General features: G+C 45.1%; 1 protein-coding gene across 3 annotated transcripts in view; it reads right to left on the bottom strand.

The window, feature by feature from the left end:
• The window catches only part of PYROXD2 (pyridine nucleotide-disulphide oxidoreductase domain 2), a 529340-nt gene that overhangs the window by 359199 nt on the left and 151233 nt on the right, over positions 1-18908 (bottom strand). For all 3 annotated transcript variants that reach the window (XM_086922605.1, XM_086922607.1, XM_086922606.1), the window contains 2 exons: positions 17075-17168; positions 15401-15474 (listed from right to left, as the gene is read on the bottom strand). In XM_086922605.1, coding sequence (XP_086778731.1) covers positions 15401-15474; positions 17075-17168 — 168 coding nt within the window. The remainder of the gene's footprint in view (positions 1-15400; positions 15475-17074; positions 17169-18908) is intronic.

The raw sequence follows: 18908 nt of genomic DNA, 5'->3' as shown, positions 1-18908 counted from the left end.
CTCCGTCTTCCTCTACACCAGTTCTTGTTCCTATTTTGATTTGTTTTATTGCCGAATGGAATGCACTAATGTTGGGAAGATGGGTTTTTACAGTTGGGAACCACCAAATGTTTCCGCACTTATGTTCCGGGCCTTATGTGTATCAAGGTGACCAAAGCGACCCCTCTGGGGGATAATTATGGGAACCGGGTCATAAACTTTTGTGTTCAATGTAACTCTATGGGATAACCATGTATAAAAGGAGCGATCCGCAGAACCAATTTGAAGCAGACGCTCTGAACTACACTTGTTGTACTTCCGTGATTTCTGTGTTTCCCTGCAGCAAATAAACCTTGAATCTTTGACGCCGAAGGAAGTGTCCCGTGTCTCTGTGATTCGTACGCCGGAGCAGGTTACCCACGAAGGTTTCAGGTGTTGTGCCCTGGCACCGCTGGGTTCTAAATAACCCAGTCCTTCACTTGGCCTAAGCCTGGTAAGGTGAGGAGTGCTGCGTGGGGCAGGAGTAGTGACTACATTGGTTGTATGTGTGTCTGGGAAGGGTACAGTACAAGTATGGAGCAGTACTGTACGGTGCATGGGTGGTTAGTACATGTACTGATTGTATGTATGCCGAGAGGAATAAATTACATGAGAGAAATAGGGCTGTGCAGTGCATGAGTGGATAAAGCATGTGCTGAGTGTATGTATGCTTGTGTGGAGTACAATATGAAGTGTACATATTGTATACATGGGTACATGTAAGGATACAAGGCATGGATGAACAGTGCTGGCCTGAAAGTGTGCGGTGAAAATACACTGAGTGGGTGTGCCTGCACTGGTACATTGCATGGAGGACCCTGGGTTGCATTTTGGGAAGCCCAGGCCAAACTGGTGAAGACATGAGGAGGAGTGGAATCGTCCCAGGCAGATTGGTGTATTACTACATTACTGTGAGCTGGGAGGCACATACTGGTGGGGAAAGGAAGAGATTCCCTTTGCATTTCAAAAGACTGCTCTTCGACTCAGTGATAGATCACAAGGAAGGGGCCTGGACACATCTCAGGAAGGGAGATGGGGCTGATGAGAGAATCATATAGAGTAGGGTTGGGGGTTTCGGATTAACATTGTGATGCACATACCACCGTGCCTGAAATCCAGGTGTGAACTCTGGCCCCTCTCATGAATTGTGTATGGACAATCAGCTTCGTAAAGGACTTTAAGATGGAGAGGTTGAATCCCCCAAAATGTGTCATCTGCCAAGCATACAGATGGGCAGTGAGTGGAAAGGAAGCTCTGCAAGATGGCTGCCTGTGACCAGGACTTCTGACTGTGACCAGGACTGGAGGTCTACGCCTGCTAGTGAGGGGACATCCCCAGGGAAACCAAGACCACCTACTTTGGAACCTGGAACACCAGCAGCGCCTCCCTGCTTGCCAAGACCATTGTGCCCTCTGAGGAAGAGAAGAGCACTAGAAAGAACAGGGTCCAGTGGGGAGCTCTACCATGAGAATTCATTATGCAAGGTGTGCGGATTCAGCAGAGCCCCAATCAGGCCATCACCTGTGTAAAAGATTGTTTTTGGCGACCCCCGTATGCCAAGAGAGGGCAGCATAGACTGAGCTGTGTGCTGAGTGCTGTGCGGGTCTTGCTAAACCTGTACTGCTGTGCTGTTGTGAACCCATATGCTAGAGGGACCCACCAGTAAAGTTACAGCTTCAAGTAGAGGCAAGACGTGCAACTGTATGGGCCAAGGCACGAGTGCTGGAAGTGCCTGTGCCCATATAACCCCATACCACAGCAACAAAGTATGCCAGAAGGGGCTGCCGGTTCCAATGTTGCCAAAAGGATTCCAGTCGCTGCCCGAAGTATAAACTGAGGCTACAATCTGAAGGTTGGACATGCACTGCGAGGGAACGGACCCTGACTCACCACTGGGGACTGCTGGAGATGTTGTGGTAAGCGTATCACCCTTGCTGGCTCCAGTCAGGAGCTGAAGAGAGGATTCCTTCCTGCCCATTGAGGAAAGTCAACATATAGTGGCTTTGCGAGCAGGGAGCTGCTCCAACATTAGGGAGATCTCCAGCAGCGCCACTCAGGAGATAGAGCCTGCGCTGCGAGCAACCCGACTTCTCTGACCTGAGGAGGACTCGCAGGTGCACGTCTGAAGGCCCCCGCTGTTTTGCTGAACCCTTCTGTGTTGCAAGAGCAGGTAAGATGTAAACTGGGCCAGTTGGGCCCCAAGGAAACTCACTGCAAACTGTGATGCAGCACCATAGACACTTTTGACTAAGTTCTTAAAAGGCCAAAAGAAAGCACTCTTGAGTACAGCCTAATAGTTTCCATTCCCTGATGCAGCCATCAATGAATGGGGAATAACCCTGAACACGTTACACGAAGGAGGGTGGATTAGCCTGACAACTACTAGAGCCCGGACCTCAAAGGGATTGTGTTGTTGCATTTGAACGTTGCATTCCTTTGCATGTGTAGAGTTAGAAATACAACGCTACTTTTTCTTTTTATGTTCCTTCGCCTGCCCTTCGATCCGTGTCCCTTCGCTTTGCCCCGGTCCCTCGCTTCAAGGATCAGAGGCTAGGGGGCAGCTCCTTTGGAGTGAAGGTGGCCGCGGTTTGGATTGCCCTTCCTCTCGTCTTGCGGTCCATTCAGGACCCAGTAGCTTTTAAAAGGAAATTAAAGACATACTTCTTTGCCTGATAGTCTCTCTCCATACCCCACTAGGCTTCGCGCTGGGACACTCATGAGTATCTGCGTGTGTTATAAATATATGTAACATAACATTGTGCATTTTTTCATATCTACCCAAGAACTTATACATCTGACACTCGTGTAAGTGGAAGGTAGTAATAGGCAGGGAAATGGCCCCTTGCATGAGCCATGTCATATGTGAGTCTCTGCAATGGATCTTAGCCTGCTTCCTGACCTGTGGTACAACAGCTTTATGGAGTAACATGTTAATAATGGAGTTCACTTCTATGTTCGTGCTCTCTGGCAGAACAGGGGTCAGATGGTGAACCAGACTTGAGACCCTTAAGGATCTTGAGAGATTCCAAAGGATCGACCGGACTGAATACCGACAGTGAGTGAGCAGAATCAACAGGTTGAGACCCCGGAAATTCCCCACTGCTGCTGTCACAGGGTGTTAACGCTGCCTGAATAGTCCGAATCTTATCTCTAAAGAAGCAGGAGAGAGTGTTACACCAAGCAAGTGAAGATGTAGTCACAGACGCTTGGGCCAAAGGGGACGTGAAGCTCTGAGCAATGGCAAAAAATTATTTGGAGTTGTTACTGGTAGATTCGATTAAGGCAGTCTAGGATTGCCCTTTAGCCAGCGTAATAGCTTCATAGTATGTTTTTTGCTTATCTCTGAGCTTCCGCTTGGCTGCTGGGCAGTATCCACTCCTTGGCCAAGCCCGCTCAAGGATCTTGCATTCATGCTTCGCAGCTTTACCCTCATGGCTGCTTCTGACAGCCAACGGCCGTCGCGTGCACTACCTTTGTAGTGCTGCGCACGTCCGTTGGCCGTCGCGGCCCGCCCGCTCAATAAAACGTTCCGCACTGGTGCGGAAAGTTCGGAGCAGTTAAGGGGCTAAGGGTAGAGTTAAACCAGGGTTTAGAAGGAGATTCCCAAGCCAATCTGACGGACCAATGTGGGGCCACACTGGCAACTGCCTGAGACACCCAGCCAGTGAACCCTGTCAAGCACTCCTCAAGCTCCCCTGTCACAGTAGGCCTAGAAGTTTCCAAGGCCAGACTGAATTCGAGTGGGTCTATTTTGCCAAAAGCTGGTTTACGGCAAGAGCGCGCCAATGACTCAGCATTAGACACTTCCCACGAAAAGTAGGATATGAAATGATCCGACCATGAAACCAGACAAGGATCCCTTAGAACAACGGGGGAGTTGGTACAAATGGGGTCAAGTATGTGGCTGGCCGGATGAGTGGGAAGGCTGACATGCTGATCAAGCTGCGCCAAATGTAGTATGTCCAGCAGGTCATGCACCACAAGACCTTCCTAAGTTCCACACATGTGGGAGTTAATGTTTTAATTTTACCGTTACACCCAAGACACTCCGACATTCATATTTCAGCTGGTTGTTTCACTTCTTTAGGTCACGCACTACTCTGCAATTCCATCACTCTACAAGGGGCCTGTAACCATATGAAGCCAATGTTAAGCTGTAAATTATTAGCTGCCCCAACTCATCCATTCCAGCATACTACACACTACTGAATAGCAGTTCCTATTTGTTAATTCTATATTAAACATGTTGTAGAATGACCAGTGGCAAACCATATATGTTAACTGTATGAGACACCCTAAATGCTGTAGAATAACCTTGTATCCTCCCCCTGGAAGTGTTCTTAGAAATATATGTGCCTACATAAATGAAACAAACTTCTTGCAATAATAATGCAGAATGAGGTCCTCTAACTTCAACAGCATAAACCTTTGACTTACAAACAACCTGCATTTTACTTTTTACAGCAAATCCAGTATCCTACTCATTTTAAAGACATTGTGAACACAACATTCTAGCCATAGAAGACAACTGACGTGCACTTCTTTAAAAGCATTAGACATGGCATTTCGACTGCTTGTTTTAAGACTGCTATTGGACTTATTCCATGGTTTTTCTATTCACTGTTTTCAAGTTTGTTTGGTGGGATTCCAACAATTCTTCTGTTCATTGGCTGTGGCATTCTTATCTTTCTTTTAGTAAAGAAATGAAAGCCCGCAGTCCCTGCCATTGGAAACTACTTGACTGCACCATTGATTGGGAAAGAGTGAATAATGTTTAAGTCACTTTCCAGCATGAAAAGGGAAAGGACTGTTCCTGCTGTCCTTAGAAGAAATGAAGAACAATGTACCAAAGGGACAGACACTTCTGGATGCTTGTGTTAATTTTATTTTGAAGCTTCCCTGATGCGTTTCAGCCGTAGCCTTGGTCAAGGTTAGAGAGTGAATCTGAAAGGAAGTGCTTACAGGCACGGATGCCTAAATCATGTCTAATGCGTGTAAATCCATGCATCTGTGATGCTATTGGCACACAGTTGGGCACTTTGGCAATGCACGCACACATGCCGTACTTGGTTGATATCAATACAGAGATAGACATATGGGAAGCATTAACCACCATGTACAGTTGTCTGTTGCCACTGTGAGTGTTACTTGTGTGGACATCTTCGCATTGGTGGGCCAGCACTATTCTACGCATTATTTCAATTCGCGGGAACACACCCATGTTATTATGTAGATGGGTTATGAAAACCAAGATTTTGTTTGTACTATGCATGTATTTGTTTTGCAATTATTGGCTAGTGCTGTTTAGTACTCAATTACAGTATACGATTGTAACTAAGCCATGCTTTATTAATGGTGGATCCATGTTTAAAGATGGAGGCCGCTCTCCTTCAGTACGTGTAAACCTATCATCAGCACAAGTCGGTTGTTTAAGTTGAATACCAACATTTGTAAATGGCAATGTCAGCTTCAATCCCTAATCGTGACCAAGGCTATAGCTGAAACGCGTTGGGGAAGCTTCACAATAAATTTGATACAAGCGTCCAGAATTGTATGAGTACATCCTTAGTACTACACGGATTTAGAGCTGATATATGTATATATACACACACATTAAATATTAATGATTCTATGGTGATGTAAATGTCTCAAAATGTAATCTCAATTAACGATCCAGGGATGTCATAAACACAATGGCAGTTTCTGTTTTTGCCTCTTCTATTTTTATCCAATGCCTGCTTTCAGAGTCTTTTATCTGTTTTGACAAAGTGTTTAGGCACGCACAGAAATGTTCGCATTATGCTTACTCTTTAGTCTGACATATTTTAAGGTTTTCCTTTATATTCAATGCCATAACATCATGGAATCTCACTATATAGGTTGACATATTTTCATTATTTTTAGTTATAGAACCATATAACCATTATGTGAATCGAGATGGCACATTTTCACCATGATTGTTTAGTCTTGTTGATACTTTTAATTCTGGAAGTGCATTTATGTTTCATAAATATGAAGATGAGATACTATAAAAATCAAGGTATCTGACCCTAAGCTAGAGGGACATCTCACTAGGGCTATCAAGCCAGCGATCACACCAGTTTGCAGTGTCAGCCAGCCATGTCGGGGGCCGCGCTGTGAACAACGCAGATTGGTGACCTACAGTTTAGCACTGCTTGTTAATACCCGGAGAATATTGAGATAGAGAATAGCTGAGTTGCTATATCTCTATCAAAAACAGGTATGATCTGCACTCCATCTTGAGACACTTAAAACACAGGCTTGATATTTACTGCTTCTGCAAACATTAAGCATAGCACCTAGAAATAGCTTTAAGGTGTGAGGATGTTAGGACCTGTAAAGCCTCAAAGGTTCCTCTTCTGTTTCTTGTTGCTATTTTGAGGCTGTTATCAAATAAGGAATATTGATTTGGTGTTCAACTGTATCCCTGAACTAATCATGTGGGACTGAGAAATGTTTCTTATCATTACCAGATATATTTCCTGCGCAGTGTTGCTCAGGCAGTGTTATATGTGTTGCAGTCCAATTGGATGTCTAAAACGTATTCCGTCATTGACTAAGTCCTGTCTCCAGAGGGTTAGAAATCCTGCAGATCAGGTGGGGTGGGGGGGCAGGGAATGTATCACCACCATTACCACTAACACCATTATTATCAACACCTTTGATACAATGATTACAATTCGTCTGCCATTTTCCACATTACCATTACTATTACTTTTTTATTTTATTTTTTATTTTAGGAGTTTTATAAAGCGCTAGCTGCACCCGAGGGTATCAAAGCCCTTTACAGCATGTACAATTATGTGCAAATATACAATCCAAATTTTATGGTAGAACAGGACGGGTGACCAAGATGTTATCTAGATCCGAGTCAGTGTCAACAGTCACAAAATTACGGTAAGATGGAGAGCCGTCTTGGTGCTTCCTTGGCTCTTATCGTTTAGCTCGAGAGCGGTCTAAGAAGAGGACTTTGAGCAGGTTCTTGAATTTAGGGAATGAGGGGATCGTTCTGATGTGGGGGATGGAGTTCCAGATTTTTGGGGCGTTTCCAGCGAATGATTTGGCTGTGGTTTTTTGCTTAAGAGTTTTCAGTGGGATGTGTAGTAGAGTGTTGGAGCTCCTGAGGTTCCTGGATTGGCCGGCCCTTTTGAATTTGGCAGCCAAGTATTCCGGTTTGCCTGTGTGCAGGCCTTTATGCGTGAGGCAGGCTGTTCTAAAGCTGGCTCGCAATTCAATTGGGAGCCATTTTAGTTCCCTGAGTGCAAGAGAGATGTGATCGAATTTCTTAGTTCCTGTGACCATTCTGGCTGAAGCATTGAAGGTTGTTTTCAGGGGGGCTAGGTGTGATTTTGCTTTCCCAGTCAGGGCTGCAATCCCATAATCAATTCTGGAGAGCACCAGTGCTTGAGTGGCTTGTTGAAGATCCTTCGAGGGGAGGAAGGGTTTTATTTTGTACAGTAATTTCAAGTTGAGAAAAGCACATTTGGCGGATCTTGTTATGTTTTTTTTATGTCCAGTTTCGGGTCTAGGGTGGTTTACCAAATCCGGAGGGGTGAGGGTACTATTGAGGGCATCAATGGCTTTGAGCCATTCTTCAATTTGGGGGTTTTCGTCTCTGTTGGAGATGAGGAGTACTTCCGTTTTCTCTTGATTGAGTTTCAGGTGGTTGGTTGTGAGCCAGTGTTGAACCTCTTTGAGCGTGTTATTGAGTCTCTGGGTGTCGTCAATGGAGGTGGTTTCCAGATATAGCTGCGTATCATCCGCATAGATGTGGAAAGGGATGTTAGAATTCCTGAGTAGTGTGGTAAGGGGTTCTATATAAATGTTGAAAAGCTAAGGGGAGAGCACTGACCCTTGTGGGACACCTCTATTGAGAGCGGTTGTGGAGAAACTAAGAGAACCAGTGGAGAAACATCTCTTCAAGACCAGCCCTTTCTTGTAGGATCTTGAGGAGCAGATTGTCATCGACTGTATCGAATGTGGCCGATAAGTCTAGGAGGATGAGAAGGTAGCATTGGTCTGAGTCAAGTGACTTGTGTAGATCATCTATGACATTGAGGATTGTGGTTTCGGTGCTGCAGCCTATTCTGAAGCCCGATTCATGGGGATCTAGGATATTGATGTTATCCAGGTGTTGGGTCAGCTAAGGGAGTACACATCTTTCCAGGATTTTGGACAGAAGAGGTAAGTTCGATACAGGTCTAAAGTTGTTCATATCCTCAGTGTCTAGCCCTGTTTTTTTCAGTAGTGGCATGACTTGACCTACTTTGAGGCAGTCTGGTACGATTCCAGAGCTCAGTGAGTTGTTAACGATCTTGCGCCATAGTGGGGCTAGGACGAGCTTCAGGTCTTTGGCCAGGCGGGGGGTAGCTGATCCAGGGCTTGGGAAGAGGGTTTGGCATTGGAGATTAGATTGACTATCTCTTCTTCCTGAATGAGAATAAAGGAGGACCAGTGTTTTTGGGGTTTCACGGAAGCGCTAGCCTGACTTTCAGACGCCTTGATCTCGATGGAGGGGGAGAGATTTGAGCCAAGAGAGAGATCGATCTTGGCGATTTTGTCGTTAAAAAAGAAGGCAAAGTTGTAACATCGTTCTTTGGATGCCAATATTGAGGATTTCGTAGGCTTGGATGTTTGATTCCTAATGATATTGAAGAGTTCTTTGGGTCGTTTTTTTGCAGTGTCTAAAGCAGAACAGAAGAAATCTGTTTTATTGTTCTTAATGTGCTCTTTGTAATTCCTGCGGGCTGCAAGCAGTTGATCACGATGAAGGGCAGAAGGGTTGTTCCTCGAGATTCTTTCTGAGGCTCTAAGATATCTTCTTACTTCATTGATGTCAGTGGTGAACCATCATCTGGAAGGAGTGATCCTGGATTTTTTTTAGTTTCAGGGGTGCGAGGTGGTCCAGGGTGAGCGTCATAATGGAGTTGCATACAGAGGTGAGTTTGGTAGTTGAAAGGTGATCAATAGTGCCGGGTAGGAGTGAGCTTATTCTTTCTTCTAGGTCAGCGCGCGGGATCTGAGCTGTGTTCCTGACCCATTTGGGAGGGTCCTGCTTGGGGTGTTGAGTTAGGACCGTTACGTTGATGTGGAAAAGAATGATGTGGTGGTCTGACCAGTCTAAGGAAATAGTGTGGTCGATGGTGATTGTGTTGCTTTCAGTAATGATTGCGTCTAGGATTGCTCCTCTACGTTGTGTTTTCTCTGAACAATGATGGGTCAGATTATTTTCTAGAACTAGGCTGTTTAGAGATTGAATGAGTGTTTTTTTTGTTTCATTCCATCTTAGATTGAGGGCACCAAGAATTATGTTGTTAGAGTTGCTGAGTGCGCAATCAGGTTGGAGAGGTGTTCCCCGAATTCGTTGGAGTTGCCTGGGGGGTGGTACAGGAGATGGCAAAGTAATGGCCTGTTAGCACATGTCTTGATGTTGACTGAGAGACATTCAAAGGAGCTATACAAGCAGGAGGTAATTTCAGTGATGGAAATGTTGCTCTTGTGAATAATTGCTATGCCCCCGCCCCTATGCACTTGTTAATCATTGTGAATCCGGGAGGCACCAGCATATTCATGCTGGGGTAAGAGAGATTGTTTAGCCTGGTCTCTGTGATGAAAGCTAAATCTATATCATGGGAGAGGATGGCTTCTGCTAGTTCTGTTGCATGTTTAGAAGCAGATCTGCAGTTTAATGGGGGGACCTTCTTCGTTCCTGTTTATAGTAGATTGGGCTCTCGGTAGGGAGGTTAGGTGAGCTGGGGGTCTAGGGACTCTTGGAGGGGGTTGTTCTCTTCCAACTCCCGTAATTACTTGGAACGTGTATTTGGGGGAGGAGTTCCATGGGGGGTTATAGGTTGAGGCTAGTAGTGTTGTATCCTGAGAGGAAAGTGTGGATTTGGGGGAGGAGTTCCAGGAGGGATCATAGCTTGAGGCAAGTAGAGCTGCTTTTTGAGAGGAAAGTGTGGATTTTTCTCATCTGGGTCTTTCTGAGCAAATCTCATTCCCCGATTTGTTGGTCGAGGGTCAGAATCTGGGGGGGACATGAGGCCCATGGGGGGCTGGTACCTGACCCCTTCGGGGTTGGGAGAGAATTGGCGGAGCAGGAGTGTGTCGAGTGGGCTTTCGGATTGTGGCCGGATGGATAGGGTTTCGTTCAAGCCTCGTATCAGGATTTCAAGCTGAGATTCTAGGAGGCTGAGGAGTTGCGTCAAGTTATCCAAGGTGGGAGGGAGGGTGTCAGGGGCAGCATTGCCCGAGGGGGAGAGGGGTGGGGCCCAGCCATTTTCATTGGTGAAGGAGGAGCTGCCCAGATTGTTTCTGGGAGGGCTCATGGGTAGGATGAGTACTGGCTCAGGACGAGAGTCAAGCCTCGATTGGCTTGGGGGCGGGGAGGGACTGTGGGGAGGCTGAGCATGGAGGAACTGCTCGTTTCTGGATGGCTGGTTGGGGTGGGAGGGGAGGCAAGGTCGGAAGGGTCGTCTGTCAGAGAGGGAGGAATCATTATTTGGGGTGCAGAGTAGCAGTATGTGACAAGGGGGGATCTCGGAGGGGGCGCGAGAGGGGTCCGTTGCCTCCTTTGTTGAGGAATGATTTAGAAAAGGGGGTGGTGATGGACAGAGTCTCTGAATTAAGCAGAACACTCCTACCCAGTCAAGAGATCAGGGCTTGATCCATCACCGTTTTCTAGCTCACTGCACCATCCCAGCTCAGAACCTGGCTACATGCAAATTAGTCTGTCCCTGGCCCAGTGCATCATGGGAACAGGGCAGACCAAACTACCAAGCCAATTCTTTTACTGGAAAGGAAACAAGCTTCTGAAGACCGGTTTCTGGCATTACAGCCGTCTTCGGGCCGGCTTGCTTGAATCCTGATGGTGCAGTGAGCAAGGGACTCATGTCTGAGCATACCCTTCCACGCTTATGGTGGACAAAACGATTCAGAAAAGGGGGTGGTGATGGACAGAGTCTCTGAATTAAGCAGAACACTCCTACCCAGTCAAGAGATCAGGGCTTGATCCATCACCGTTTGCCCTGTTCCCATGATGCACTGGGACAGGGACAGACTAATTTGCATGTACCCAGGTTCTGAGCTGGGATGGTGCAGTGAGCTAAAAAACGGTGATGGATCAAGCCCTGATCTGTTGACTGGGTAGGAGTATTCTGCTTAATTCAGAAACTCTGTCCATCACCACCCCCTTTTCTGAATCGTTTTGTCCACCATAAGCGTGGAAGGGTATACTCAGATGTGAGTCCCTTGCTCATTGCACCATCAGGATTCAAGCAAACCGGGCCGATGACGGCTGTAATGCCAGAAACCGGTCCCCGGAAGCTTGTTTCCTTCCCAGTGAAAGAATTGGCTTGGTAGTTTGGTTTGCCTTGTTCCCATGATGCACTGGGACAGGGACAGACTAATTTGCATGTAGCCAGGTTCTGAGCTGGGATGGTGCAGTGAGCTAAAAAACGGTGATGGATCAAGACCTGATCTGTTGACTGGGCAGGAGTATTCTGCTTAATTCAGAAACTCTGTCCATCACCACCCCCTTTTCTGAATCGTTTTGTCCACCATAAGCGTCGAAGGGTATACTCAGATGTGAGTCCCTTGCTCATTGCACCATCAGGATTCAAGCAAGCCGGGCCGATGACGGCTGTAATGCTAGAAACTGGTCCCCGGAAGCTTGTTTCCTTCCCAGTGAAAGAATTGGCTTGATAGTTTGGTTTGCCCTGTTCCCATGATGCACTGGGACAGGGACAGACTAATTTGCATGTAGCCAGGTTCTGAGCTGGGATGGTGCAGTGAGCTCAAAAACGGTGATGGATCAAGCCCTGATCTGTTGAGACTGGGTAGGAGTATTCTGCTTAATTCAGAAACTCTGTCCATCACCACCCCCTTTTCTGAATCGTTTTGTCCACCATAAGTGTGGAAGGGTATACTCAGATGTGAGTCCCTTGCTCATTGCACCATCAGGATTCAAGCAAGCCGGGCCGATGACGGCTGTAATGCCAGAAACCGGTCCCCGGAAGCTTGTTTCCTTTCCAGTGAAAGAATTGGCTTGGTAGTTTGGTTTGCCCTGTTCCCATGATGCACTGGGACAGGGACAGACTAATTTGCATGTAGCCAGGTTCTGAGCTGGGATGGTGCAGTGAGCTAAAAAACGGTGATGGATCAAGCCCTGATCTGTTGAGACTGGGTAGGGGTATTCTGCTTAATTCAGAAACTCTGTCCATCACCACCCCCTTTTCTGAATCCTTTGTTGAGGAAGGCTCATTGGGCTGAGGGGAGGGGTCAGGCTGCATCGTGTATTGTGCAAGGGTGACTTTTTTAGCGCGAGGGAGAGGGAGTCGAAGACCTCGAGGTTATCGCTCTTACCCTGTATCAGGACAGTACCCTTCTCGTAAATGATTATGGAGATGGAGATATTAGCAGAGCTATTATCACCACTTTTGATACAATTATTACAATTACCACTGCAATTTTCCACCTTACCATCACCATTGCCATTCGCACCACTAGTACTACAAACACCATTACTAGCAGCATTATCATCTTTACAGCACCACCATTGCCACCACCATCACCAATAATTCTGTCTCAAATATTGTAACGCATGCATACACAAACATGCACAAATGTTGTTTCATGAGTTTGCCAGACTGAACCCAGACCTTTAAGATTTGCCAGTTCTTATTTGCATAGATTTCAAAACACTGGTTCCATACCTAACAAGCATTTGTAATGCAATTGGTCTCGCCTTTGGGACCTTATATGTATTTAGCTATGCAGCACATTAGCCTGGGTGCTGAAACAGCTACTGTTCTTTAACATGGAGGGAAAGTAAGCACCAAACTGCGTGACACACCAGGTTTGGGAACACATGGAGATAAATATTGCCTTTCAGCAGGAAATGGTGTAGCCCAAAGCTCTGTTTTTAATATAAAATCAGGGCCTTCGGTGGTCCTGTCACTAAAAATACAAGATTTGGAAAAAATAGTATTGTCTACGGGTGCTTGTGGAAGACAATTTCTAAAAACTGGAATCTAGAGAATGCTACAGTGATTCTGGTATTTTACTGACCTCTGCTTGCCATTTTCTATCAAGATTGTTAAATACAGGCAGTTGCCATAAAAAAATAAAAAAATAAAGTCCCTCAGAAAAAAGCTATTCTGGTATTTTTGTGACCACTGCTAGTCGTTTTCTATCAAGACAGTTAAATAGAGGCAGCTGAACAGAAAAAAAAGTCCCTACACGGAAGCAGGCAAGTTCTAGGGCTGATCTCCAGAGCCCACAAAGTACACACACATGTAAGTATATAATAAGTATATACTAAAGTACATACAAGAGACCTCAAATGCTAGACCTAAAAAGGACTCACACAACAGACAATTAACAGAATTAGCAGAATTCTACAAGCAGATTACATACGACCTGGACGTACAGAATACCAGAGAAGATATCAATAGGAAGCAAATAAAAGTACTGCATGGATCAATAAAATTAATAGACAAACTAAGAAAATGCATTGAACACAGAACGTGGCTTATTACAGCACCAGTGAAGAAGGTCTAATGACAAGAATGATAAAAGCCTTCTTCTATGTCAAAACAGAGCACACAAATCGGTACTCAACAGTATTACTTAACATGCATAACCAATATGGTATACCAATGGAAAGAAAAACATCAGAGTCTTGCAGAATTCCACTACCCAAAATGCACCAGTTCTGTCACATCGCTTTCCACGCATTGTGTGATGCAATTGACAAAGAATAAAAAACTCAAGAACATCGCATTAGGAACAGAACAACAGTGATGCACCACACATAGATGAGGATTAACAGAACAAATGGCAAAAGCAACCAGCAACCTCCAGTTTGATTCCTGTGGTCCGACTTTGAATTTAGGTAGCTAATCAAATCAAGCAACCCCTACATGATATTCAGCAGACCCATCCCCAACAAAAATCTTCAAAACATTCCCTTAAATACATGTGCTGAATCCAAGAAAATTAATGTTGGGAACAACTGCAAAGATACATAAACATTCCCTCTCAAAATGAAGGCCTCCATAAATCAGACCACTTTTCAAGAAAATAAACATTACCCATCATACGCAGCAGACTACAGACTAATTTCCAATGACCCATTTCTTGGATAATTATTAAAAAAGAGCAGACTTCTCCCAGATCTCCTCTTTTGATGAGGAGAACAAACTACTATTAGACCACCAGTTCCGTTTCCACTCATGTATCAGTACAGAAAGAATTGTTAGCATATTTTGGCATACAACATAGATCCTAAACAGATTGAAAAGAAAAGTTGAAAAATAAAGGTTTTCTGCATTCACCTCTAGCATGGGACTATAAAATCAAATTATAAAACCCAGATAAATATAATCATTGATTGAGTGTGTCTAGCTCTCTCATACCTTTCCCCATTACACCGCTAATTGCTGCGCTCCAAGATAAAACTAGAGCATCTCTTTGGTCGCTCATGCACTACACTAACATGATTTCCTCTTAGGATGACAGCAAGTCCAATACTCTGCCAACCAAGCACCCCGCCATTGAATACCACGCTACGCTTTTGATAATGCAGTTCTGCATTTAAATTTGCTTAGGAATCACTATAAAAAAGCTACTACAACTCCTTAGTATCCTTGCTGTGATGACACAACCTTGCTGGCTGGTGCCCTTTGCTGGGACTGGGCACAATTGTGCTTCTTCTGAATTCGTCCTACCATCCCCCTCATTCGAGGCACCTCGTAAAATTGGAGGCACCACATAAATGTTCATCAACAAGGCCTGGTTGAAGTGGAAGAGGTGGAATCCAGAGACTGCAGCAGCGATAAAAGGACAATGAAGACTAAGGCCATTGAGGTGGGGGTGACAGTTCGCACAGCAAAGGGATCCAAGATACACCAGTATCATGAAAGTAGCAGGAAGCTCCTGGCAGGGAAGTTCTGCTTTTCAACTGCAGGTCACTCTGGTGGGCCCCGCCCTTTCACACACACAACCAGCCAGCACACTTCAAACCAATGCCCAATCAGAGAAAGGTTTATAAAAAGGCAAAACTAGAAAAGGGCAATATCTTAACTACCTCCTCAGTGTGAGCTGCTAATATGTTCTTTCTGTTAAATTACATCCCGAGGGTTGATGCCATAAACTGCTATATTTCTTTTTGCTGTTTTGGGGCGATACGACTCGCCGGTGCATCAGGCATGTCCCATGTTCCTGAAAACGTGATTTCTATATGGACAAAAATGGTCACACTGAATCCTTCTGGTGACCCAAGAAGAGTTGTGTAGTGTCAGAATAAACACATATATCTTGTGGATGTTATAGTTTAAAACCATTTTCATTCTAGGACTACCTTTAGCTCCAAGTCTTTGTAAATCTGCGGACGAAGGAGGCTGAGCAGGTATGAGGCTCTGGAGAATTTGAAACCTAAAAGAAAAAGATGCATTTATGGCATACCTTCAGTTCCATACTATTACCACTTTCTGTGATCATCTTTCAAACATAATTGTTCTTATACTGTGATGATTCGTGATGTGCACGAAATAAGCAGCAATGTCTATAGCGCAATTCTTTTTTGAATACTGCAGGACAGAGGACCACAAAAACCATGCTGAGGCAAAAGCTACAGAGAAAGAGTCAAAATTGGATGTTTCACAAATGCATTGCTGTGCAAATTCGTGTATAAAGAGAGAGATGTCTGCCTCATTCATGTTCAGGTGGGACCACAGACAAACATCATGCCACAGAACACTGAAAACCCTTGTCTTCTTCACTTGGAAAGATTTTGAGAAAATGAAGCGTAGTGACTATTAACGATTATGGCCATTCTGAGGCACAGACAAAAAATACTGAGTGAATATGGAAACATTATTTGTTTGCAAAGTCCAAGCCAGGATTCAAACGTAGACTTTACATTACAAACACAAACATCAACACTTGCATTACCTCATAGCAGCTTAGTTAAATCAAAAATACACAACTCTATTGAAGTAAAGGCACTTATTATCGTATTACCAGAATGGTACAAAATTGACTTGAGAAGCATACTGTTTACACCCTCAAAGATTGCATGTTAAATGAACTACCATAATAGAGGGAGGCAAAGTGCATAGAGACCCACTCCAGGCATTGCCCCAAGAGCCATGGCCCCTATCTACACTCAGCAACATAAACACATATTTTGAAATGTATTCTTAAAATGTCCTTACATTTAACTGGCGGCATTTATTTTTAGACCATGAACACACCTTGTCCTGCATAGGTTTGGTATAGAAAGAGTACCGCTTTGCATTAATACTGTGGGTGGTAGCGTGGTAACATCCTAGTACTGTCCTTGGAACACCCCCTTGACATCAAGTAAGAGCAAAGTGGCCCAAACAGCTATTTAGGCTACAGCAAGAGCAACTTCCTAGTGCAAAAGAAGTGGTATGCAGGAAATCAAATACTCTACCAACACTCAGCTGCTGCAAGTCCATGTGGTGGTGCAAAGTGTTGATAAATCTATCCTTCATCATCATAAAACATAGCATTAACAAAGAACTATGCAGACAAAATAAAGGTGTGATTTAGAAAAGCAATATTGACTAAGATGGAACAGAGGAATGGGCACGTTGCTGTGCTTTACTTCGGCCCCTCTGACTCCACCCTGAACAATACCCACCTGAGAGTGCCCCCACCTAATGAAAAGAGCTTTGGTAGTCAAAAATGAAGGAGAATGCTGAAATGCATCAAGGAATTGGAACAATTCGGTGCAGATCTGTGGGAGCCATTTCGAGATGACCATGCACAAACTCAAAAAACTCACAAATCACTCAAGAAAGAGAAGGGCTGCAGGTGTTTATCTGCACCAATAATAGCGCGTTTCTTCATAATGTGTGCATGCTCTGGCACTATGTCACATCTGCCTGCAATCCTGAAGGTGGCCATTGTGGGAGTTGTTGGACACACCGCTGAAAACATGCTGTCTCTTCAAATTACTTGCAAACACATAATTTGCAATTGTTCAGTGAAATAATGCACTGCGTACCTGGTATTATTTCTTCAGTGACTGCAGCGCCTCCAATCACGTGACGTCTCTCCAGTACTACTGTGTTCACTCCAGATTTCTGCAGATACGCTGCCTGGAAAGGCAAAGATATTGGTTACAATGTGACACAACGCCACACTTGATCGTCTCCTATCAAACACAATAGAACCAAATCTTACTCTTACACACTGGAACAACCTGACTACATAAGTCATTCAATCCATGAATGAGTTTGCAGCTGTAGGGATGGGTGAAGGACATCACCCATCACTTGGACTGGGAGCGCACAATTCACAAAAAGTTGCATGCACATTTGCACATATACATAGCATACCCAAACCTCGATTCACAGGCGAGATCTGCTTGGGTGGGGGAGGTGGGGGGTGTGGGGGGATTTTGCAAGTGCTGCACACGCAGTACTAGGCAGACCTTGAATACATACAAAGATTATTTTTGGGAGCCCTGCATTTCTTTTACACCATAAAGTGGTATTTGCATGGCACAGTGCTCTCCATTCAATTTAAAAAGCCACGCAAAGCCACCCTGTGCCTCATAAATCATGAGCGATTTGTGCTGCGTCACCCTAATCTGCGCCCAGGAGGCGTTCCATGGGTGGGTTTTCTTAAGCAACACCCATGGAATTTGAAGCTGCCCCAGATGTACAAAGCTATGTAAACCTGGGGCAGCACAAAATCTGTATGCCTCTCAAGGTGAGGCGTAACAAGTAGAAATATGTTTATTTCTCCTAATTTTTCCTCTTTCTACGTGTGCTGCAGAAGACATACAAAGAGGAAAACGCCTCTTAGTATTATTTTTGTGCGAGAGTTACCATTGCAAATTGGTGCACGGGTGTCTACCTTGGCGCTAGATTGCAGAAAAGGCACTAGCTCAGGGAGAAAGGACAAGAATGCACCATATTGCTTAAATATGGTGCATTCCTGCCCTTCCACTTTGGCTGAGGGCAGATCAGCAAGGTGCCTTGCTGCGCTGCTCTACGCCAAAATTCCATAAAAAAGACCTTTAGAGTACCTATATCCAGTGCACCTTTATTTAGCACTTATTGGATTCCATGAGCCACGTGGGTCGATGAACAGGCCGTCCCTAATGCACTTATAATAGCCACAAGTTACTGAATCCCAATTTGCCCACTGCATTGTGAGGTGACAACTCAAAATATTAAACAATGAAAAGGAACAATTCCCCTATGGGTGCGAGAATGTATTTACATTCAAAAGTCTGGGCAAGTTTCCACTGACCTGTGTTATGCAGGGGCGGCTTCTCCGCGAAGGCGGAGGAGCGACGCTCCACTGCTCTTTGAGCAGGAAAAATAAAATGATAACATAGTTATTATAATTTGATTTTTAGCAGGTTCGGGGCTGGGTTAGGGTGGGGCAAGGCTGAAGGGCACAGGGGGAGGAGGGGTTTGCACACTCCCAAGGGAGCATGACTGCTTGGCAGGCCATCCTGGTCCGGCAAACCAGCCTGCGCTCTCTGCTTCTTCCCCACGAGTCTGCATTACACAGCCTGGTGGGGAACATGCCCAAGGCCCCCAGTTCCCATCCCAGTGCCAATCCACGGTGTTCAGAACAATAACAACACTGCATTGCAGCATGTGATTGGCTATGGGGCGCCTAGGTGCTTCCTAGTTCCGGAGTAGCGGAGGAGAGAAGAGACAGCGGACGAGGTAAGTGTTTTTTTAAATTTTATTATTTTGTGCCCTGCTGCCCCCTCCCCTACCCCCTCATTCCCTGCCAGTCGCTACTGGTGTTACGTCTCAATGAATTACATATATGACTTAATTAACTCCATTAGACCATAAACTAGGCAGCAACCA

The sequence above is a fragment of the Lissotriton vulgaris genome, chromosome 5 (assembly GCF_964263255.1).
Source record: "Lissotriton vulgaris chromosome 5, aLisVul1.2, whole genome shotgun sequence".
NCBI classification, from domain to species: Eukaryota; Metazoa; Chordata; class Amphibia; order Caudata; family Salamandridae; genus Lissotriton; species Lissotriton vulgaris.
Note: the sequence above shows the minus strand (reverse complement) of the source record. Positions and strands in the feature narration are given on the sequence as shown.